A 25,267-nucleotide genomic window follows, 5' to 3' on the forward strand; every position below is an offset into this window, starting at 1 on the left:
GCTGATAAATTTCTTTTGACTGCATTTGATGCTGAGATAAATGTAATTTATTCTGATAAAGTCTATTTTGCTTAATTTCGTTCATCTTTTGTTGCAGCAACATTCCCAAACACAATTATTTTCAGCTTCGACATTGATGAGTGCCAACAACTATTTACACCTCTTAGTTATCAAATCGGCGATACCCTGAAGCCTTTGCTAGATGTTTTTCAAGACCCTTCTCTAAGTTCAAAGATACAAGTTCATCCAGATGGTCAAGTTACATTTTTGGGTTCCGCAATTGAGATGAAAGATTTTCTTTCTCTAGTTGCTGAGTCATACTTTTCACAAATCTCATATGTGGGAGAGAAACAATCTATTCTTGTTCCACACTTCAGTAGATATAATTTTGTTGATTTAGCTTCAACTGCATGCTTGAAATTCTGATTGTTTCTAGAAAAAAAAGGACTACTTATGTTACCAAAAGCATACTATTTTGTAGTTGCACTTGAATGTGTCAACTGTGTTTGTAACATACTACTAATCATTATTTAATGAACCTTCTTTTGATTAGATTTTTCAGTTTGTATCAAGGAACAGACTTTACTGAAATTTCTCTATGGACAGGTTGATCATGAACATGTATGAAGCAGAAACCAGAAGTCATTCCTCCACAATGGAGATTCATTCTACAATAACTGTTCTTTTAAGAATGTATTCAAAACATGATTTCTTTGACAGTTGAACCCTTCTCCTGATTTTTGCTCAATGTTACTCTGAGAAAATTAATTTTTTCCATCTTTCATAGCATTTAAAATGTGTTTTTTCTAACTCTGCTGTTTAAAGATGAACCACTTATTATGTGTAGCTTTCACTTGTGTTACCAAATCAAAAAAGAACAAAAGAAATTGCATAATCTTTCTTATGTAATGGCTAATGTAATATCTTGGTAACGAAATGTATTAAGTTAATGCTTTTCTCTTGATTTACAGTCCTGAGAGAGTTAAAGCCAAGCCATTGAAGAAAAAGAATCGAAAATAAAAAAACCACAATTCCTAGTCATCTTCGGCATGGCCATCAACAACCAAAGGGCTCCCCACCAATCCATTCCTCCGGATACGTAAACGATCTGTTGATAATTTCCACCACACTTGAGGCCTGATTTCGGAAAAACCTGCCATTCCTTTCCAGCCAGACGGTCCAAATAACAGCAAAGAATCCAATAAACCACCTTTTCCTATCCACCTTTCTTGGCGATGTGTTCGTCCAGCTTTCAAAGTGGTGCTTTAGTGTATCTGGAAAGTTCCACCGCCGTCTAAAGGCAAGCAGCCAAGCACACCACACCTGTCAAATGATATCACAATCGAAAAACAAATGAAAATCAGTTTTCACAGATTTATAGCATAGCACACACAAATTGTCATTCGGATTAATAACCCGTAATCTACACAGTCTATCTTTAGTATTCTATATATTTTTTGTTATTTTATTATACGGCAATTAAGTTGACAATTATCAAATTTAGACCACAATAATTAGTTTGACTAAATCCGATCAATCGAACTAGTCTAATTTGATTTTTTATCTGTGCTTGTATTTAAATTGGTCGCATTTTGTCAAATTTAGAAAAACTTTTTCTTTATTACATGTATTTTTTTAATATTACATAATTAATTTAATTATATTTTTATATATTGAATTAATTAATTTTGATTTAAATATTTCAATGAATGACATGCTGATTGAATCATTGAGCTAGTGAATCTGTTTTTTTTTTTTTTTCGGATAATCGACTGTCGAATCGATTAATAATTATGACTAAAATTTCATAAATTTCACTTAAAAAAATGAGATCAATTTAACACAAAGCATCATTTTGAAAAAAAAAAAAATCTAATTCAATATCCAACTTTTCTTTTCATACTTCAAGTTGGGGGATTGTCACATTTGTCTAGATCTATGTTTGGATTTAAGAGGATAAGAAAGAAAAATTAAGCAAAGCACAAAATCGTGGATGCATTGGCATCAGAAAAACCGTGCAACCAACCCCACACACGCACCATACCTCGTTTTCTTTCTCTTCACTTCCACTCATTGCATCAAATTCTCTTTTCCCTTTACTTTTTCTCAAGCACCCAAATTTTTGTTTTCAATTTCTTCCCCTTTTCTCTTTTGTGTAATCCAATAAAGTAAGAAACTTTCCCAAACACAAACCCACCACTGTGCCACCTTCGTTTTTCTGTTTTTCCCTTCACTTTCTCAGCTGCCCAAAAAAAAAAAACCTTTTTCTGTGATTTTCTCTACGACCGCCGCATTATTTCATCATTGCCATTCAGATAATTTTCTAATTTAATTTTCCGATTGGTTTGGTTCTGGAGTTTCTGCTAATGACTCTAGCCTTTGATCATAGCTAGTTTTTTTTTTTTTTTTTGAAAAAGTAGAAAGCTTCGATGACGATGATTCCATGGGGTGGAATCAGTTGCTGCTTGAGTGCAGCTGCTCTATACCTCCTTGGCAGAAGCAGTGGCAGGTAACTGATTTTCTCACTATTTGTGTTTTTCCCCCTTAATTTCAATCCAAACTTAGACCTAAGCTATAAACATTCGTGCATTGGAATGATAATAAATGGCATTCTTATAACATATATATTATTTTTTAATTTTAATTTTTGTGCAGGGATGCTGAGCTTCTTAAATCTGTAACAAGGGTCAATCAATTGAAGGAGCTGGGTATGTTTGCTTTTCCTTTTTGGACCCCTGACACTGAAAGTTCAATTCTTCTTATTTAGATATGCAAGTCTTTTAATTGCATTTATTTTTGTTGTTTTGAAGTATATGATATGAGTAACTGATATTCAAATTGTTGTGCATGCAGAGATTGTTTGTTTCTTTGATTATTTTATAAAATAAATTGTGTATAAATATAATCATGCTTGATAAATGAAGTTTTGTGTTATATCAATGGCATTGTTTCAGATTTATTGTTGTCTTGTATTGCTATGCACTAGAGAGATTGTCACTGAAACTGGGTAAAAGAAAATACTGATCAGATTAATGATTAATCTCTGTTTCCACCGTGATAATGCTGGCTACTGAATTGGATAGTTTAATTCAGTATAAAATTGTTTTTGTTACTTGTGTCATCTTTCTTAACCTAGATTAGTTTTCCTAATTGTAGCTTCTAGGGATTTTGGTTTTGCATATGGCTGGAAAGCAGTTGTTGCTGGCTAGATCGAACATTGGCCTTGTATGGCTTCTTTGTTCATCATCAATTTTCTTGTTGTGTTCACGCCGTTTTTGCTGAGTTTTTTTGTTGCAACATGCAAATTTTTATGGTCACCATTTCAGTAATGACATTTTGTTGTATGCTTCAGACATTATCTATGATATTGGTGTCTGTGATATCACATTTATCATTAATTTACTCTTTACAATACTTGTTTCTTTTAGTAAGTTACCTGTAATGATACTTCTTATTAATGTAGAGTTGATGTGCATTTCTACTTGCTACTTCATAATTAGTGATGCAATATGTGCTCTTGTGATTTGTGACCTTGCTTTGGATTTCTTCGCTTTCCAGCACAACTGTTAGATGCGGAAATCTTACCCTTGGTTGTTAGCATTTCTGGGAGAGTCAGCTCTGAAACCCCAATTCACTGTGAGTTCAGTGGTTTAAGAGGAGTAATAGTTGAAGAAACGGTAAGTAGACACAATATTGTGAAGCATCATTGATTACTTTTCTATAGGAATTTTCCTTTCTCATTCAGCCCTTTGCAATTAACATGGAACCCGTTTTGCAATTTTCATTTTAGGCAGAGCAACATTTTCTTAAACACAATGATGCTGGTTCATGGATACAAGATTCTGCTTTAATGCTATCCATGAGTAAAGAAGTTCCTTGGTATCTGGTGAGCAGTTTTCTCTGTTCCTCTAGTGTATTTTGATTTATTTCTTCCTTTATGTATTATATAACTATTAGTACCGGCTATTGAGTTCTCTCTTCTCTTCTCTTCTCTTCTTCCCTCAATGCCCAATGGCCAAAGTGGTGATAACTATGAAATGAAAGAAAAAAGTTAGAATGTTTGTGTTCACTTGAAGCAAGTATTTATATACTTCCCTTCATTTTCATGTATTAGGATGATGGAAGTGACCGCGTGCATGTGGTAGGAGCCCGTGGTGCCACAGGATTTGTATTACCTGTTGCAAGTGAGGCGTTTGAAGAGTCCGGTAGGTCACTTGTACGTGGTACATTGGATTATCTCCAAGGTCTCAAGGTATGTCTTTGTTCATCCATCAAATCCCTTTTGTGCCCCTTTCTCAAAAGTATTTGAAATTGGAACAAAAGTGAAACAATGAGATACCCTTTTTCTACTCAGATGCTTGGGGTCAAGAGAATCGAACGGGTACTTCCAGTTGGGACTTCCTTGACTGTCGTTGGTGAGGTAATCCAATTAATTTCAATAGTATGGCTATTTACCTCAGAAGAGTCTTCTATGTTAGTTTATCATTATAACTAGGATTAGTAGTGTTACAGAGTAGCTGGGAATTGTCACAACTTATAACAGGAGTAACTTCGTCTGCTATTTTCTGGAGCAATCATTTAATAAGCATGTTCTTATTTGATATAGATTGATGACCTGAATATTTATAGTGCGACACCGTGAATTGAAGTGAGATCAACATGTTTTAAGTTATCAAACTCAGACCTTAGTCATTGTTGTATAAAAATATATGCTCCAAGGGAAAAAGGGGCTGTAAATTGTATTGTTATTTGAGATGTTTCTTTCTGTGTTCAATTTATCATCTCTCATGGCATTTTTGTTTCCATTAAAAACTGATCTGATGCTTGAGTTGGATCCTTATTTACTAATGCCATGCTTATTGTTACTTGGGGTACCTCCCTATAGTTCGTACATTTTATTGTTCACGTAATAATTTGTAAACTGTATAATCAGGCTGCTAAAGATGACATTGGGACTATTCGAATTCAGCGACCCCACAAAGGGCCATTTTATGTCTCTCCCAAAACACTTGATCAGCTTATCGCAAATCTGGGGAAATGGGCAAGGTTGCTTTACATATTTCTACATCCTTGTTGTGTCTGTTTTTTCTTTTATTGCAGAGATTGACTAGAATTTTGTTGTTAGATGGTATAAATATGCGTCTATGGGCTTGACACTGTTTGGTGCTTACCTAATAGCTAAGCATGCTATTCGGTTCATCTTGGAAAGACGGCGTCGTTGTGAACTGCAAAAAAGGTACACATCACTGTTGATTCTTCTCATTAATAGTGAAAAACTGAATACCATGAATGAAAGGTTCGTGAATGAGCAAGTGTTCATTCTTGAAGTGTGCCCTATGTAGAATTACACACCAATCTTTGGTCAACATTCCCATGCATATCTATGTCCTATTCTTAATTAGGTGAGTTAACATACTAAATTCCTGTCTATGAAGGGTTCTTGCGGCCGCTGCTAAGAGACAAGGACAAGATAATGAAGGTAAATTACTACGATTCTCTGATATATATATATATATATATATATATATATATATATATATATATGTTTTGAAATGGCTGTTTTCAATTGGTTATGATGAACATGTGATTTGTTTTCTTAGGTGAAAAAGCTGACACCTCACCAGACAGCATGAAAAGGGACCGTTCAATGCCAGACTTGTGTGTAATATGCCTGGAGCACGAATATAATGCTGTCTTCGTACCGTAAGCCCGTGATACTATCTTATTTGTTGCTTGATGTGTTGTGTTTACAAACTAACATATGAAGCAGTAGCACTGAGAATGACAAAAAGAAAAGGCCTTTTCTAAGCCTATAAAATTGAATTTTCTAGTTAGTTTGATATTCTAATCAAATTCCCTAATTTTTGTGGTAAAATGTCAGATGTGGGCATATGTGCTGCTGTACTACCTGTTCTTCACACTTAACCAATTGTCCTCTTTGCCGGCGGCGGATCGAACAAGTAGTGAAGACTTTTCGTCATTGAGTGTTGAGTATATACACGGCAGCGCCGAACTGAATAACGCAACCCGGATCATGGAATCTTGCAACAACCCAGTTATTGTTGAGCTTAGGACTATGTGAAACTTTTTGCACCTTTTTCACGAGTCTTTTTCACAGTATTGCTTTGCCCAGGAGCAATTCTGAAACCAACTGCCCTGAATGAAATACCGAAATGTGATTTGCTGATTGATGCTTTATGCATCCAAAAATGTACATATCTATCGTCATCAGATGAAGAAAAAGGGTTGTAACTTGTATGTTTACTGCAATATATTGTATATTGCTGTTTTATTTTATGATGTTTTCTACTTTGGTTACTACTTACATGTATGATATATTCTCGTGAAACATATAATAATGTTTACATATATGTACTTTATATAGGTTCATCATCTTTTTGCATAATTGTCAGTATCAAATCGGTGATCCTGATCGAACCGATGAGATTATTAGTTCACTTGTTCGATGGTTGAATCGATTAATTCGGTCCTATGTAAATAAAAAATATAAAATAGTAAAAAATTTAAACCTAAAATTTAAAATATATATTTGACTAACATGTTAAGAATAATAAAGTCATTCTATATACTATTATATACTATAAATATTTATTAAAAAAATAATATTAATAGATATTATATATAAAAAGAAAAAATAAGTTAGTATATAACTAAAAATAAAATAAATTAAGTAGAAATAAATTATTTAAAGAAATATATCTATATGTATTATAATTTGCATATATGTTAACAAGAAGTATGACAGTTTGATGGCCGTTCATGCATGTCTCTCTCTTTGAGGAGAGCTGTTTGAACCCTATTTCAAGTTTAGAAGCGTGCATGTTGGAGTACGGTGGACTTGCAGATCAAGTGGTTCGGTCAGATTGATCTTCATTGCGTTTGATCGATTTTTGTCCGTTCATTTCGAATTTGACCAGTTTGTACCGATTATTTATCTTAAATGGTCCTAGTCTTGGATTGAAATGATGTCAAGTTCGGTTTACTAATTTTTTTATCGAACCAATCAATCCAGTCTAATTTTAACCATTATCTCTTTTTAACAATTATTTTATAAATTAGGATAGAGTATTATTTTAAAAAGAAAAGTAGCGTTAATTCACTGAGAATATATTTTACAGTTGCTCAATTATCCAATAAAATTTCAAGGATTGTCAACATAATTTATTTTTAAGAAATTCCTTATCATGACATGGAAAAATTTAAAAGGTAAAAACTGTAATAAAAAATGGGGTTGTTTCTCAACATAAATGACATCTGTGTAGTAACATATATCAAAATATCTGTATCTTAACAAACAAATAGTAGATATATAGTTATATAGCATTTTATTTATATCTCTAATAAATATGGAGCTTGTACAAAATGGCCACCCTCAATAAAGTAAATAAATTACTATTCCACTTATGTAAGACTTTTATCACGTTTTCCACGAGTGTTTTGGACTTCCATTTAAAGTTTACGAAAATGCAATGTAAGATAATATAAATATGAATGTTTTTTATTTATTTTTAGTATTTTTTATAATTTTAGTTAAAAAAAAAGTAGAAAACAAAATTTTATAATGCTTGTCTTGCCATTTTTGTAATTTTTTTACGTATGTCAGTATGTCAAAAAATTAATCGGTTGCGAATTGGTTTTTTGTGTTGCTACTATTTAAGTATATAATCAAAATTTAGTAAATTGGATTTGTATTGAAAGTATTCACTCACACTTAGCTTTAACATATATATATATATGGCCACGTCTGTGGTGGCTCTATTTAAGATGCCTATTGGTAATTATATATTGACTCTTCAATTGAGAGTTGACATGTGGTATTATATATTAGAGTGATTAAATGAGATATAAAAATAGTTAAGTATGATATTAGGGCAATCTCGATATATTAATCTATGGCCGTTTGAAAATTTATTATATCTTATTAATTTTACAACCAAAATATATTATATGTTATTTTTTTATTATAATTAAAATTAAATCAATTTTTTTAATTAAAAAATTCTCACTTTTTTTTTATTAATTTTACAATTAAAATGTGTCACGTGACACACTCTTATTATAATTAAAATCAATTTTTTTTAAAATTAAAGAATTTTTCTTTTTCTCTACTAATTTTATAACTAAAATGTGTCATTTGTTATTCCCTCATTGCAATTGAAATCAAATTTTTTCCTCCAAAAATTAAAAAGTTTTCCCTTTCTCTTTTTTCCTTTTTCTATCTCTCTCATTCCTTCAACTACTCTATCTATATCATTATCAATAACTAATTACGAATTTGACAATCAAAATATGCAACATGACATTTTTTAATTGCATTTAATTAAAATTAAAATATTAAAATTGAAATTAAAATATACCTATATTATGTATCATATATTACTATCTAATTTAATAACCAAATGTGTCACATGATACCCTCTTAATAAAATTGAGAGAAAATATTTTCCTCCAAAATTAATAAACCCCCTTCCTAAATTCTCTCATCTACCTCTCTCCATTTTTCTATTTCTCCCTACTATTTTCACTCTATATATAATTTATATTTAATATTAATAATTTAACAAATCAAAATATGTCATCCGATATTTTTTATTACAATTAAAATAAATTTTTTTCCTAAAATTAACAAATTCTCACTCTTATTCTTCATTTTTATCTTTTTTTCTATTTTCTCTCCTTCTCTATTTGTTCTACTTTTTTGTTCTATAGAAAATAAAATTAACAAAATAATATAATTCTAATAAAAAGTATTATTATTATATATATATTTTTTAGGTTTTTATTTAGTTTTAAATTTTTACTACTTATTTTTTTAATTTATATTTTGATTTTGCTTATTTCAAATATTTATTACAAAAAATATTAATGTTATAATTAAAAATTAGAATCAAGATTTAATTATTTAAAAAAATTAATTTTAAATTAATACATATTTCTTCATTGTAAAAATGCACATTTTTAGATCGTATAGAATTAACAAATTTATTACCAAAAAAAAGAATTAACACATTTACCCGATTCAATTAACATATTTACTTTAATATAATAAAGTCATAAGTACGGTCAATAAAAATACTTCTCAAGTGTACCACAGACACCACACTGGAGTGGCCACCACAGACAGCACCTATATATATATATACCAAACACAGAAAAGGACAACACCGAAAATCATGTAGCAAAACTACTCCAGTGAAAGCTCATGGATTCAACAGGTATATTCTTGAAAGCACAGCTCAACACTTAGTTGATAATTAATATAATATACAACACGAGATAATTAAAGAAACTAAAAAAAAAAAAACACTTTCTTGAACAGTCGTACACTTGCTTTCCTACTTTTCATACAAGGGTAGAAGTTGAAAAACTTAACGAAGTAGGTAGCATGCAATATAACATTAATTACAATCATTTGATGAAGGATTCAACTACTTCTTGTTTGCTTTCTTCTTCATGAATAGTGTCACAAAATGCTTTGTCCTTTGTCTCTGGCAAACACACTGAAAACAAGCCACTACACCCAATTGCCAAACCAAAAACACCATAACATAGAAACTTGTTCCCTCTACCAATTGCCACCAACATTGGACACAGTGTTCCACCCAACACACCAGCTTGTCTCACCAATGACAATGCTGAGTTCCTCACACAAGTTGGGAACAACTCTGTCCCATAAATCACTAACACATCATAAGCAGTGCAAGCACATATGAATGACACCAACTCAAACACAATTTGAACCCCCACAACTTCAATTGTTGATACAACACTTGAGATCCCACTAAGTGTTGTGAGAATTAGTATCACACTTCTCCTATTGAACTAGTCAATTAGCATGAATGCTAGAAAAGCAGATGGAATTTCAGACAATGCGTTAAACGTGACACTTAAATAAATGTTGAATGACAATAATTCAAGACCTAATGGCATGCCAAAGTACACCAACCCAATCCCTAAACCCATTGCAATAATCACCACTAGTCTTGTTGATGACCATTTCTTTTGCAACAAGATCTTGAGTGAAGAGTACAAACCAAAATTGTTGAAACATTCTTCCTTTTGAGGCATGATTGCTGAGATAGCTTCGTCGAAGTAACTAACATTACTCAACGATGTGATGCTTTTCAACACATCAATGGCTTCTTCTTTCTTCCCTCTAACAATAAGCTACCTCGGTGATTCGCAAACGAGCGGACGGATCAGTATGGAGTATATGATGGCTGGAATCACAGGAATGGAAGTGAACAGATACAGATTCCGCCATGAAAATCCTCTGTTCATGTAAGCCATTGCTGGTAGAGACTTAGAGTTAAGAATCCGAGACTGAACAAGAAGAAGCCGAAGATACCGACTTGGCCGCGCCATTTTCTTGAAACGAGCTCGGAAGCGAGCACGATTGCGGCGGTTCCGATGTTGACGCGGCCGAATCCGCAGAGGAATTTGAGGATGGAATAAATCCAAATATTGGCGGAGAAGGAAGCGAGAAAGGAGGAAAGAGACATCAAGAGACAAGAGAAGAAGAGCATCTTCTTGCGGCCGAGCTAGGAGTCGGCGAGAGTGGCCCAAACAAGGCCGCCGATTAAGCTTCCGACGAAGAACATGGATGCCGGAAGGCCGGTAATGATTGATCCGACGCATTCCAAGTCCCATTCGGAGATTATGGAAGTCTTAATTGGTTCGTCCCAAGACCATGTGTCCTTGGGGAGGTTGCACATGGTGGCGCTTTTGGTAGTACTCTATTCGCAACCGTCTTGGTTGGTGGTGCAATGCCAAGACGGTTGCGCATCGGTGAAGATGGTGATGAAAGTTTGTTGGCCGTCGAAGAACCAAGCAAATGAGACTAAAATAACTTGGAAGAGTTGCTTCCAATTGAGTTCTCCTATGCATTCTTCAACTACTGAGTTGATTGAGGTGATTTGTTCATCGTTTTCATCATCTTGAAGTTGGATGAATGAGTAAGAGAGAAGAAAAGGAGTTGATATTGCAACCGTGATTTCTATGGAAGAATCAATTAAGCATATATAGTGTATAGAATTTGAAACCGTAATGCCAGGAAAAAAAATCTGAACTTGCCTTATAGACATGATTTTAATATGTTTTGATTAAAGTATTATTTAATAATTTATAACTAAATATACATTTTACTTTGGAAAATAAATTCTTTTAATATGAGGTTTTTGAATATGATTTTTTATTATACAATATTTTTTATATTTTTTTCTACTTAAAGAATTTAATTTACAGTGAAGTTCTTCACTTTATGATATTAATTGGGAGTAAAAATTAAAGAAATAGTAATTTCCATACAATTCACATGAAAATATTTATTGTTAGTTCAATGTTAATACATGTTATTTAGTAGATTCAAATAAAAAAAATATTCAATTTATCTTTTGTGAGAAGTTATTAATTAGTTTTTCGTTCATCTTAATTTGGCGAAGCTAAATATTTTATTGAGTGTGTGAACATAAAATCATAGTAATTATACACTTAAAGCCTTTTTAGAAAGTAGCAAAAGCTATTTTTTTGACTTTTAGATTATGAAAAATTATAATCTGTGTATTTGGCATCATTTTAAAAAAAGTTTTTAATTTTTTTAAAAATTAATTTACAGCTTTTCAAAGAATTAGAAATATATGACTTCTCTACTTTTTGATAAGTCATTCTACCACTTCTTTAAAAAAAATTAATTTCAAAACAAAAAAATTTACTTTTTTTTGACTTTGTGAAAAATACTAACCCTTTACCATCATTTTCACGCAAAGTTTGCTAGAAGCACTGATCTTCCACCATCATTCTCACGCAATGTTTCAAACTTCACCATTTTGACGTAATGATTCATCTGATAGAAAGTATTGATCTTCCACCACTATTTTCATATATTCCTTCTAAGTATTTTTTTTATCATCTTATCACTCTATTTTTTATTATTAAATTTGTATTTAACTGTGGTATGAAATTTCAATTTTAATTTTATTTTTTTCACATGTGATTTTATAACTTACTATTATTTTCATAGTTAATTATAGCAAATTTTTGACCTCAATAAAGGAGAAGGGAGTTCTAATAAGAGTAAAATAAAAAATAGCAACAAAATATACATTGACACACATTTTATATTTATTTTTTATTTTTACCTACCATATCATACACAATATTAGTGATTAAATTATGTAAAATCAACATTTAATATTGGAAAGTATTTGTTATCATCGTTATTTTAATATTCATTCTCTTCTGTAAAAAAATGTATTTTTTGAGTTATTTATTCAAATGCTACAACTTTAAAATAAGTACTTTTATAACTAAAAATTCAAACACAAAATAACTTATTTATAAACTGCTATTAATAAAAAATTTTATGCTTTAAGTCTTTTTTCAAAAGAACTTATTTAGATAATTTACCCAAACTGAACCTTAATAATCTTGAAGATAATAATAACTTCTCTTATTTCTTTTTTATAATTGAAAAAATAATAAGTGGCCGGACCAACATTAAGTATAAACCCTACCAAAAGATAATTCAGCATAAACGACATATATATTTTCTAATCTGACAAACTAATAATTAATATTTATTATTATTTAATGCCTAATAAATTGTTATATATAAGATGAAATTTAAACTCTTATCTTTTGACTTGATCATTCGATTAATCCAACCTAGTTATGTTTATCTTTTTATTTTCTATTGTAAAATATTAAAGTTAGAAACATAAATAAAATAAAACCTAAGTAATGCTATCCCTACATTGCTTAGAATTTTAGCCCGTTCCTACTCATCATTTCTTGCTTTTTTATCTTTCCCACATAAATAAATTATCTATACAATTTACATCCATATAGAAATATTATTGCCCGCAAGGCCGCAATTAAAGGGGTAAAGAAATGTGTTTTAAAAAAATTGAAAAAAATAAAAAAGAAAAAAGAAAAAAGAAAAAAAGGTGAATGAATATTCTCCATATGATGAGCAGCCAGTTTGGCAATGGTTCATCACGATCCGAATCTTATTGTCCTTGATGACATGTTTCCACATCATCGATCACCAAGTTGACATGAAGAAATGTTATCTCTCAACTACTATACTGACCTAACCATGCATGATGCATGTGCCAATTTATGTACTCTCTTGCGGATCTTAACAATAACTTGATCGTGACAGGGATCGAGCCTTGACAAATAATAATAATAATAATAATAATAATAATAATAATAATAATAATAATAATAATGAGGAGAAGGAACAATTGGATTAATGTCTTAATGGTTAATGGAAGGTTGGTACAGAATTAAGTCAAGATCAAAGTTGTTATACGAGATTTTTTATAAAGATTTATATTATCAAGAGACATCGTCTAATATAGAATTTTTGGATGGGCTGATAAAGCAGATAAGTGAGGAAGAGACAACAGAGTTAGAATTAATGTTATCTTTTAAAGAAATAAAGGATGTAGTTTGAAATTGTGAGTCAACTAAAACACCAAGCAACGATGTGTATAATATGAATTTTATTAAGAAGTATTGAGAAGATGTCGAAAGGGAGTTCACTGAAGTAGTGATGAGTTTTTTCTAGTCAGTTATGCTACTTAGGGATTCGAATGTTACTTGGGTGGCGTTAGCGGCGAAGTTTGTTGTAGCCAAAGAAATAAATGATCTCCGGCCGATTAGTATGGTGGGTTGTGTGTACAAGGTCATATCTAAAGTGTCGGTTCGAAAGATGCGGAAGGTTTATGCCAGGTTTAGTAGGGGAGACTCATAGTACTTTTGTGAAGGGCAAGAAAATATATGATGGGCACTGATTACCTATGAAACTGTGCAGTGGCTGAAGTCAAAGAAAAAGATTCAGCAATATTAAACTGGATTATCAAAAGGTTTATGATAGGGTCAAGTGGAGTTTTGTAGATATTGTATTACACAAGATGGGATTTGGCCTTAGGTGGAGGCTCTGGATCAAAGAATGTGTATGCTCTGTATCTATGTCGGTTCTTATAAATGGGTCTCCCTCTAAGTCCTTCAAAATGGAAAGGGGTCTACGACAGGGAGATCCACTGTCTCCCTTTCTATTTGTGCTAGTTGTTGATGTTCTTCATAGAATGATCAGGGAGGCGGTGAGGAATGAACGTATCTCTTCACTTTTGGTTGGGCGGGATAACATTAAGTTGTCACGCTTGCAATTTACAGATGATACTAGCCTGTTTTATCCTACTGAGGAGGAGACTATCAGAAACTACAAACGGTTGTTGCGATGTTTTGAGATGATGTCTGGGTTGAGTATTAATTTTGAGAAGTCCAGCTTTATTCCGGTTAATTGTGAGCGGCGTTGGACACGGAAGTTGTGTCATTTGTTGGGATGTAAGGGGGCATCCTTATTAGTCAGATACCTGGGCATTTTTTTAGGAGAAAATCTAAGGCTTGTTAAGATATGAAATTGACAAGGTGGAAGAAAAGCTGAGTTTGTGAAAAGCAAAGACACTCAATAAGGCGGGTAAGCTAGTTCTCATTAAATCTGTTATTAAAAGTCTGCCTATTTACGATCTCAATTTATACAAGATTTCCAAGGTAGTGGTGGAGAAGTTGATCTCCCTACAAAGATAGTTCTTGTGGAGTAAAGATGATGGGAGGAATGGGATGCCGATAGTGAAATGGAAAATGGTAATGACTCTAAAAAAGGCAGGTGGCTTGGGAGTTGGTGATGCAGTAGTTCAAATACAGCTCTATTTTTTAAGTGGTGGGAATTTTCGAAAGAGGACTGTTCCTTATGGAAGAAAGTTGTTTGCTCCTGTCATAACATGAATCCTTATGAGATGCTGAGTGGTCAGCCAATACCTATAAGAGGGAGTCCATGGAAGGATATTTGTCAATTACAAATCAGGGAGCCACATGTGAGAGAAAGGATGATCAGAGGATTGTCCATGGATTTAGGAAATGGCAGAATAATCCGATTCTTGGAGGATAACTGGTTACCTAGTGGTGCATTGAAAGATGTGTTTTCAAGATTTTTTTCGGTTTCAAACCTTAAAGGATCTGTTATAGGGGATTGTGGGTTTTGGGATGGGTTAGAGTGGATTTTGAGTTTCTAATGGAGGAGAGAGTTATTCCAATGGGAGTTGGAGCTAGTAAACCAACTTCATGCGAGGTTACAATCAGTTAAGCTAACAAATGAAAGAGGATAGAGTGATCTAGAAATTTGATAGGTCAGGTATTTTTTCGACTAGCCAACTCTTTTGTGCAGGTGTTGCAAGCAGAAGTTCTTCCATAGAAAATCACAAGCTATAGTTTCACTAGTGCTATTTGGAGAGTTTCGTCCCACCAAGGATTGAGCTGTTTTCTTGGTTTGTGTTGGTCAGCAGGATGAATACTAAGGATAGATTGTGTAGATTAAGTGTTATTGACCAGAATGATAATATGTGTGTATTATGTTGTAAGTCTGTAGAGTCTGCGTTTCATTTGTTTATTGATTGTGAGCTCACTTGGAAGTGTGCTTGGCTATTTGCTCTTGGGAGGATATGGACAATGCCAGGTTCACTAAAGCAACACTTTGAAAGTTGGACGAATATTTCAACTAGAAAGAATGAGAGGAAGCAGTGGTTTATTCAATTCTTTCCTGTTATTTGGACAATTTGGCTAGAAAGAAATGATAGAATCTTCAAAAATCAAGCCTCAGGTGTGGAAGAAATTATGAATAGGTCCTTTAATTTCTCCAATGAATGGATTGATGGTGAACCCTTTAGTTGTTAATGGCAATATCAAAGATAACTAGGAGTTGTTATGTACTTTGAGTTGTCAGCTGTTGTTTACTGGTTTATTTGTTTTATCTTTAACGTTCCATTTTGTGTATTGAGCTCTTACTTCAATAATAATAATAATAAGAACAACAACAGCAACAACAACAACAACAACAGCAGCAGCAACAGCAACAGCAACAACAGCAGTAATAGCAACAACAACAACAACAACAGCAACAGCAGTAGCAACAACAACAGTAGCAACAACAGCAAAAGCAACAACAACAGCAGCAGCAATAACAACAACAGCAGCAGCAGCAACAAGAACAACAGCAGCAGCAGCAACAGCAACAACAGCAAAGCAATAACAGCAGCAGCATCAGCAACAACAACAACAACAACAACAACAACAACAACAACAACAACAACAACAACAACAACAGCAACAACAGCAATAGCAACAACAGCAACAATAGCAACAACAATAACAACAGCAACAACAACAGCAACAACAGTAACAGCAACAGCAACAACAGTAACAGCAACAGCAACAACAATAGCCCAGCATGGTAGAGCTGGGCTTGGCCAACAACGTAGTCGACGAACGGCATCGTTTCATTGAAAGCGGGAAGGGAGCCACTTGTGCCAGGCGAAGGGGGTGGTGCGTCGGTTTTGGATGATTCCTGAGGTGTCGCCATTTGCAGAGAAAGTGATGATGAATCTTTGTTCCTTGCGTTTGTGTCCCTCTGACCACTGTCTCATTTCCCCCCTCTTCTATTTACGTTCTTCAAATATTGACCTGTGGATTCTAAGCTCAGCCATCCATTCACTTTTGATGTCTTCAATTTTCACCCTTTTTTTTTCTTATTTTTCATTTTGTGTTGAAAATATATAATTTACAAAATTTTTTATTCGAATACAGTTGTCATTTACATAAAATTAATAATTTAAATATTTAACTAAATTATTATCTAATAATTATTAATAATCAACTTCACATAAAAAAACCACGATATATAAATTTTTACTTATTTAATAGTTACAATCAAATCACATTTTATAATAGACCTTTTTATATAAATAAAATAAAATAATCAAATTACTAGAATTTTCTAAATCAAAACTAGTTATACATGTCATATTTTAATATTATATAAATCATGTTATTTAAGTTTGTATATAACTATGTAAATTCTCAGCTTCTTTTTCACATCAATCGTCCATATTTTTTATATAAATAGTAATAGATTACAACGATTTATGACCATGCACCCTCATCACTAAAATAGGTTGAGGTTGATTCTACAGTACATCTTCCAAAGCTTCCACGTCTTTTGTCTATTTCGAAGTAATCATGCACAACTAGTTATATCATAGAGTGAGGATATAAAGTATAAACTGAGTACGATAACTAAACCTCTCATAACCATCAACTCAAAGTCAATACACCACTAATAGCAAACAAAACATACAACCATAGCCTTAATCCGAACTAGAAAAGGCATTGTGTTCAGCCAGTCAAATTCTTCAGGTCCTCCAATGTAAAAGTGTTGAGCCAACCAAATGCCAACTTAGGATCATCTCGCATCAAATGCACAAAAGTTTGCCTGTTAACGATCTTTGTAAGTGTTAGAATATAATTAGGATCAATTAGTATTATTTAGGATATCTGAATATTTATTATAGGAGATTACGTCTTTATTATTATGATTCTCTTAGTACCTATAAATACCCTTTATATTGTATCATTCTAGACAATTTGAACACACAAATTCTTTCTCCAGTTTAGTCTCTTGTTTCTAACATGGTATCCAGAGCTTAGGCATTTTTTTTCAATGAATTTTCGTTCATAGACTTATTGATTTTCCCTTTCCGGCAGTCATTTTTGGCCTCCTTTTTTGTTGCCTTTTTGACGCTTTGGTTCGTCACTCCCATACCCATCTTGTTCGTCTTGTTGCCGTGCTTCCATAGCAACCAAAAACGCCGCCATCCGCCTCCTGACGCGCCTCCACGCGCCGCCGCAAGACGCTGCCACGACCAGGTTGCTCTCCCTTCCAGCTTCCACCCGTGCCCTTTTGCCCTCATTTTTCTCTGTGATTCCGACGCTTTGGTTCGTCACCTCCGGCATCATTGTAATCTTCTCTTCGCCGGCTTTCCAACGCCGACAACATCGCCACCATACTCCACCGGACGCGCCGTCACGCGCCGCCAGAAGTAAGCTGGCCACCTGTGTAATTTGTTTTTCCAGAGTCTCAGCAGCCGTTGATCTCGCACGCCAATCCAACATTCCTGGTTGTGCCACGTGTTGCGATCACGCCTTCCCTGCAGACCCGCATCGCCTGACCCGAACCGTGCCGCCCGACCCGAACCGCGCCTGACCCGTGCCTCCACCTCACTGCCAGCGTGGCCCTCCCTCCTATCAGGTGCTGACACGTGTCCTCATTTGCTGACGTGGCGCTGACGTGTCTGCTGACGTGGTGGGCAAGTGGGACCCTCCCTAAGGTTTTTGGGTGAGCTCTTTCCGATTCCGCGCTCCGTTTTCTCATTTTCTGCTTCGAAATCGCAGTTTACTCTCCTCTCTTTGCTCTCTTTTATGGAAAAGTCAGATAATTTTGCTGCCACAGACAGAAAGGATAAATTCTGTCGAAACTGCAACCGCTTTGGGCACCTCTTCTCCGTTTGTCCCTCTGTTGAATGTCGCACATGCCACCAGAAAGGTCATATTAGCTACCATTGTTCACAGTTGTTCTGCCGTTATTGCAAGCTCCCGGGACATTTGATTACTACATGTCCTACTCGTCCTCCACGTCCTGCGCCTGCTTCTGCTGTTGCTGCTACTACTGAACGCAAACACCGTCACATTCTTGACTCCGTCCGTGCAATGCTCCTTTCTTCTTCGTGTCCTGAGCGTACTTGGGGTGAAGCTGTTCTTACTGCTGTTCATGTTATCAATAGACTCCCTTCTTCTGTTCTTGGTAATGTTACTCCCTTTGAGCGTCTTTTTCATACCCCACCTGATTACAGTTCTCTTCGAGTTTTCGGTTGTGTATGTTTTGTTCTTCTTCAGCCTCATGAACATAGTAAACTTGAACCTCGGGCTCGTATGTGTTGTTTTCTTGGTTATGGCACTGAACACAAGGGTTATCGTTGTTGGGATCCTCTTTCTAAACGTATTCGTATATCTCGTCATGTTGTCTTTTGGGAGCACCACATGTTTTCTCGGTTCTCATCGTTTGAGTCGATTCCTACTACTCAGTCACCTTTGTTTACTAACCCCAATGTTGATCTTTTTCCTAGTGATGATTCTACAGGTTCTATTTCGAGTGACCCTCCACAGCCTCCTGTTCCTCCGCCTTCTCCATCTCCCGATGAATCCAGACCGGACGATGATCCTGTTCCTACCGTCATGCCTCCTCCTCCCGCTCGTTCTTCTAGGGTAAGGAATCCACCTCCTTATCTTCTTGATTACCATTACTTTTCTACTATTCTTCATCAACATGAACCTAAGACATTCAGAGAAGCCTCCTCAAACCCAAATTGGCAACAAGCAATGCAAGAAGAATTACAGGCACTTGAAAAAGCACACACTTGGGATCTGGTTGATCCTCCTTCTGATCAGGAAGTTGTGGGCAGTAGATGGGTATACAAGATCAAGACTCGCTCTGATGGCTCTATTGATCGTTATAAGGCCCGCTTGGTTGCTCAAGGTTGTACGCAAGAGTATGGTATTGATTATGAAGAGACTTTTGCCCCTGTCGCTCGCCTTACGTCTGTTCGAGCTCTTCTTGCCATTGCTGCAGTTAAAAAATGGTCTCTCAGTCAGATGGATGTGAAGAATGCATTTCTTAATGGGGACTTGAAACAGAAAGTCTATATGAAACCACCTCCGGGATATCCTTGTCCTTCTCGTAAGGTTTGTCTCCTTCGCAAGGCGCTCTATGGACTTAAGCAAGCCCCTCGTGAATGGTTTGACAAGTTCAGCTCTACCATATGTGATCTTGGTTTCACTTCTAGTCCTCATGAGAATGCTCTCTTCATTCGTAAAAGTGAACGAGGAGTTGTCCTTCTACTTTTATATGTTGATGACATGATCATTACTGGAGATGATGTTGACGGTATCTCTGAACTGAAGACCTCACTTCACCATACCTTTGAGATGAAAGATCTTGGTTCTCTCAGCTATTTTCTTGGTCTCAAGGTCATCTCCACAGATGATGGCATCTATCTCTCTCAGGCTAAGTATGCTTCAGATCTTCTTGCTCGCGCTGGGATTACAGATAGTCGCACTGAGTCTACTCCTATTGAGCCTAATGTTCTATTTACTCCTATGGATGGCACTGCTTTGGATAATCCGACTCTCTATCGACAGTTAGTTGGTGGTCTCGTCTACTTGACTGTCACCCGACCAGACATTGCCTATCCAGTTCATGTTCTCAGCCAGTTCTTGTCAGCTCCTCGTACTACTCACTATGCGGCAGTTCTGCGCATTCTTCGCTACGTCAAAGGCACTCTATTTCATGGCCTTTATTTTTCTGCTCATTCCTCTTTGACACTACAGGCATACTCCGATGCTGATTGGGCTGGTGATCCCACTGATCGTCGTTCCACTACTGGTTACTGTTTGTTCCTTGGCGACACTCTCATTTCTTGGCGTGCTAAGAAGCAGACCTTCACCGGTCGGTCAAGCACAGAAGCTGAATACCGTGCCCTCGCTGACACCACTGCTGAGGTTCTCTCGGTTCGTTGGCTTCTCGAAGATCTGGGTGCTCCTCAGTCCACTCCTACTGATGTTTTTTGTGATAACCGCAGTGCTATTCAAATTGCCCATAATGATGTGTTTCATGAACGCACCAAACACATTGAGATTGATTGTCATTTTGTTCGGCAACGAATTCTCATTAATGCTATTCGTCTCATTGCTGTTGGAACACTGGATCAGACTGCTGATATCTTCACGAAAGCTCATTTTCTGTCTTGTGTTTTTTTTCAAGTCGTATGATTAAACAATATTGTTATCCGCTGCTTACCTATTCTCATGAAGACATCATATAGTTTTCGTTCTCTCTCGTGGAAGTTTCGTCTGCATTCTCTCTTGTGGCAGTTCCGTCTGCGTCCTCTCGTGGCAGTTTCATCTGTGTACTCTCGTGGCAATTCCATCTGCGTTTTCTCGTGGCAGTCCGTCTGCGTCCTCTCGTGACAGTTTCGTCTGCATCCTCTCTCGTGGCAGTTCCGTCTGCGTTTTCTCGTGGCAGTTCCGTCTGCGTCCTCTCGTGGCAGTTCTATCTGCGTTTTCTCGTGGCAGTTCCGTTTGCGTTTCGTCTGTGTTTTCTTGTGGCAGTTCCGTGTGCGTTTCTTTCTGGCAGTTTCGTCTGCACTTCCTTCAGATAGCGGCAGTTTCGTCCGCGCTTCCTTCAGACTAATGGCAGTTCTGTCTGCGCTTTCTTCCGGCAGTTTCGTCTGCATCCGTTCTATTAGTTTATGCGTTTTTTTTCTTTTGTTGTATTAATTTTTAAATAAGTTTCAAACTCAAGTTGTCACTTGAGTTTGAGGGGGGATGTTAGAATATAATTAGGATCAATTAGTATTATTTAAGATATCTGAATATTTATTATAGGAGATTACGTCTTTATTATTATGATTCTCTTAGTACCTATAAATACCCTTTATATTGTATCATTCTAGACAATTTGAACACACAAATCCTTTCTCCAGTTTAGTCTCTTGTTTCTAACAGTAAGAACTCTGCAGGCAATGATGTATAAAGTACTTCCTTTCTCGAGACTAGGCACACTATCAAGTAACGTCAGACAGCTATCCAAATCCAAATTACATTCAAAACCAGTGGCAGTATTATTTGCTTTACCAGAGTGCTTCTTAGCTTGAAGGACCAGGCTCTGCATTATGTGAATGATAAGTTTCTTTATTAGCAACACTAGCCCTTAATTCAAGATTATCCTCATTCTCTTCACCATAAAACCCCACCGCATTTGATGATGGATCTGCATATATAGCTACATAACTTGTACCTATAGCATCTTCAAAGCAAGCTTCCAACTTATCTAAGTGTGGAGGACCTTGATGCTCAAATTTTAGAAATGCATGGTTCTCCTAAAATCCAAAGGAGATCAAGAATACGTAAATAGATAATAGAAAAGTAACAACTAAAATTACTAAATTAAAAGCAATAGCATAAAAGATGTACCTTTTTTCTGGATTCCCAAAATTTGGGAGGTGCTTTGACAGTTTTTTTAATAGGATCCCATCCTAAACCAGTTTGACTTTCAACAAGCTTTGCCCATAAAGTAAAATCATTTTTTAGATTGTCCAGTTCCTTTTTCAATTGCCTATGATCATAATTTTTACCAGTTTTTCCATTAAACTTGGCAACCACATTGTTCCATCCCTCTTTGTTAAAGTCATCATGAGGCCTATTCCCAGCAGCTATTTCCTGAACACATACTTCCAAGAAAACTCCTATTGTGAAATCATCCCATTTATCATTGTCTGGAATTGGCTGATTCTCTTGAGTAGCTCTTCTATGTGTCACTTCCAGAGGAATGCTATGTTCCTCTTCCTCCAGAGACACGCTATATTTATACAATAAAACAATACCAAATTATTGCATAATTTTTATTATAACAATCATACCTTCAATTACATAAATGCATCAAACAAAAGTAATATTTTATATTTTTAAGTTTTCATCATCTACCATTGAGTTCAATCTCCAAAAAGAGACAAGATTTCACCTATGTTCTACAACAACAGCAAGAGCAAAAGATATTGGATCAAACATAAACCGTTGAACACACAAAATGAAAGTCCAGAAATAAATTAACCTAGACACAGAGCTACATATATCAGGTTAAGATTTAAGACGCTGGGTCTAGTTGGATACCTGGGTCAGCTGGAAAAACTTTTTCCCCAAGAAAAACAGAAAACTAACAACTAAATAGCAGAGCAAAAGGAAACAACAGCAAAAGTAACAAACAGAACTAGGCTTTGGCCCTCTACAGCACCCCACCGTGAGAAAGAAAAAACCTTGACACATGATGAGAATAGTTGAACCACGTAGGAAGGATTTTAACCTCCTTCAAATTAAAGTGTTACTAGAGAAATCACCAGCAAATAACCAACTGTCAGCAGATACAAAAATTTATAGCATAAAATAAAATCAGAAAATGATTTACAGCTTCTTTAAAGTTAACTCCTCTAATGCCAACTATCAAAATCATGCACAAAGAATACATATTACGGGAGCAATTTCTTAATATCTCTCCATCGATATGTGACGGTAAATATGTATCGTCAGGTTGATTAATAAGTAATAACCTATATATCGGGTTGGGAGGAGGGAGATGGTTGTTTCATTTTAATATAAAGGAAATATAGTGAAGGAAGTGGAAGCATGTTATGACCCCATTAATGTTACAGTTAATATTAGTGTAACTGGAAGGGAAATAGTAGAGTGTCTTTTGTCCTTTGTTAGAGTCTTGGCAGTCAGGATGTCTCTTGAATATCCTTTCTATCTTGTAACTTGTAAGTCATCGATAAATAGATTCCAATTCTAACGAAAGACATAAGTACAAGGACAGTCTGGTGCACAAGAATCCCTCGCTTAATGCAGGGTTTGGGAAAGGCCGCACCCACAGAGTGTAATGTACCCAACTTGAACCCGTGAAGTCACACGGAGACAACTCAATCATTGCTCCAAGGCTCTCCTTCAAAGGCATATAAGTATAGCAAAGAAGAAGTGTAGACAAACAGTGAATAAAGCGGAACAGAGAAAAATGAAATAAAATAGATACAGAAAAAGAAAAACATTACCTAACAGAATGTTGAAGCTTATTGACTTTACCAAATTGTTTTTTATCATTTAGCTGTATCTGCCTTTTATTTGGATTATCATTTGAAGTAGTGTGGCCCACATTATATGAAGTATGAGGTTCTTCATAAGCAACACTATCACTGTCCCTAAAACCCTCACCAAAAGCCCTTAATTCATGATTGTCCTCATTTTCTTTCCCACATACCCTCACCTCAGCTGATGATGGATCTGCATGTGTTTTCAAAGCTACATCACCTATAGCCTTCATATCTTTAGAACATGCTTTCAACTTATCCAAGTGTGAAGGACATTGAAACCTTAATTTCAGAAATTCTGGGTTCTCCTAAAATCGAAAAGGGAGAACAAATAAGTAAAAGGATAATAAACACATAATGCAGCAACCAAAATTATTAAATTAGTAGCACAAACTGATAATAACAATAAGACATACCTTTCTTCTAGCTACCCAAAACTCTTGACATACCTTACTATTTTGTGCCTCAGAAGCCACCGTAAGAGCCTCATCAGCGTATTCTATACAAATATTTTGCTCAGGAATCTCCTTTCACATGATCCAAAAAAAATTTGTAATGGGGATCCTCATCAGTACCGCCATTACTTAACATCCAATCATTTTTTGTCACCATTTAGAATATATGCTATGCTTGAATCTTATCTCTTAACTACTATTTTTGAATTTGTGCAACCATATAATAGTAGGACACACCTTTTTCCTTAGACGGCTTTTTCTTGCGGTCTCTCTGTTTTCAGGCAAACGTCTCAAAGTCAGATAGCAAAAGTAATATAGAAAAAAAAATGTAAAAGAAGTTAACATAGCTTCAATAATGCAGAAACTATATTATAAAATATAATAGAGAAGGAGATATAGATACAAAAAAAAGGTTTATGGAGAAATAATAATCTATGCTTTCATATTCAAACACCTTTGCATCAAGTAGTTTCTCTGATGTGGAACCAGCTCCCTTCCTCTGCAACTCAAGGGAAAAAAAAAAAATAAAAATTATTTGAAACAGATTCATTATTGCAGAATAAAGAAGAAAAAAAAAACTTATTTGAAACAAAAATTTATTTTTGCTAAAAAAAATCAGTGTAGAATTCGGGGCTAGAAAATCAGAACAAAAATGTTTCCATAGCAGAAGCTTCTTGGTATAAAAGAGGGAGGGAAATGAATACAAGTTTAGAACATGTTTTAGGTAGCTAAGTTATTAAAGGGTGCTTCAATTTTTTTTCAATCCCAAATGAAAAAGAAAAGAAAAATATTGATTATATTTTCTCACAGAATTTCTAGGAAGAGTTTCTGAATGCTGATCAAGTCCCTTAGACCATTTCTCTTGAGGCATGCAATAATCAATATGATAAGGGTAGCAGCAAAAGGGATCATTTTCAGCAATTGTTTTTTGTAGTAAACTTGGTAGGACACTGGGTTTAAAATGAGAAAACTTTTATAAGTACTGAAAAGATTCTTCCTTTGTTTGTTTGTTTGTCAGTAAAATATGTTCTGTGATGAACTTCCCCTGAGATTTTGGGATATGGAAAAGAGTGAAACTGAGAGATTAAACAGTTGAGAAACAGTGTTGTTTTTGTGAAGATCAGAGTAAGCTAATAAGCTACCTTTTCATAAGGTGATTTGGCTTGTGATTGACTCTGTGATGATGATGAAGGGAGTACTATT

At 35.0% G+C, this 25,267-nt stretch overlaps 2 protein-coding genes and 1 pseudogene across 9 annotated transcripts in view; 1 reads left to right on the top strand and 2 right to left on the bottom strand.

Annotated features, from left to right (window-relative positions):
- Positions 1-1,973: 1,973 nt before the first annotated feature.
- On the top strand, positions 1,974-6,297 carry LOC130957516 (E3 ubiquitin-protein ligase SP1). The gene is made up of 11 exons (XM_057884372.1): positions 1,974-2,509; positions 2,656-2,708; positions 3,559-3,677; positions 3,791-3,886; positions 4,115-4,252; positions 4,355-4,420; positions 4,934-5,046; positions 5,126-5,236; positions 5,436-5,479; positions 5,601-5,703; positions 5,882-6,297. The coding sequence occupies exons 1-11, from the start codon at positions 2,430-2,432 to the stop codon at positions 5,982-5,984; spliced, it is 1,026 nt and encodes a 341-aa protein (XP_057740355.1). The 5' UTR covers positions 1,974-2,429; the 3' UTR covers positions 5,985-6,297.
- A 3,044-nt stretch (positions 6,298-9,341) lies between these two features.
- On the bottom strand, positions 9,342-11,105 carry LOC130963503 (organic cation/carnitine transporter 3-like; annotated as a pseudogene).
- A 5,898-nt stretch (positions 11,106-17,003) lies between these two features.
- The window catches only part of LOC130960832 (L10-interacting MYB domain-containing protein-like), an 8,716-nt gene continuing 452 nt past the window's right edge, over positions 17,004-25,267 (bottom strand). The window contains exons 1-8 of one of the 8 annotated variants that reach the window (XM_057886315.1): positions 25,207-25,267; positions 24,519-24,563; positions 24,302-24,335; positions 24,026-24,108; positions 23,574-23,917; positions 21,949-22,333; positions 21,610-21,854; positions 17,004-17,353 (exon numbers count right to left, since the gene is read on the bottom strand). The exon at positions 25,207-25,267 is cut by the window's right edge and continues 331 nt beyond it. In XM_057886315.1, the coding sequence (XP_057742298.1) occupies positions 21,621-21,854; positions 21,949-22,333; positions 23,574-23,917; positions 24,026-24,108; positions 24,302-24,335; positions 24,519-24,563; positions 25,207-25,267 (1,186 nt within the window). In that variant the 3' untranslated portion in view covers positions 17,004-17,353; positions 21,610-21,620. Of the gene's footprint in view, positions 17,354-21,376; positions 21,855-21,948; positions 22,334-23,573; positions 23,918-24,025; positions 24,134-24,301; positions 24,336-24,518; positions 24,564-24,872; positions 24,973-25,206 lie in introns of those variants that run through there. The other 7 variants (XM_057886316.1, XM_057886314.1, XM_057886319.1 and 4 more) reach the window with 7 other exon arrangements.

Source organism: Arachis stenosperma, chromosome 2 (assembly GCF_014773155.1).
Source record: "Arachis stenosperma cultivar V10309 chromosome 2, arast.V10309.gnm1.PFL2, whole genome shotgun sequence".
Lineage (NCBI taxonomy): Eukaryota > Viridiplantae > Streptophyta > Magnoliopsida > Fabales > Fabaceae > Arachis > Arachis stenosperma.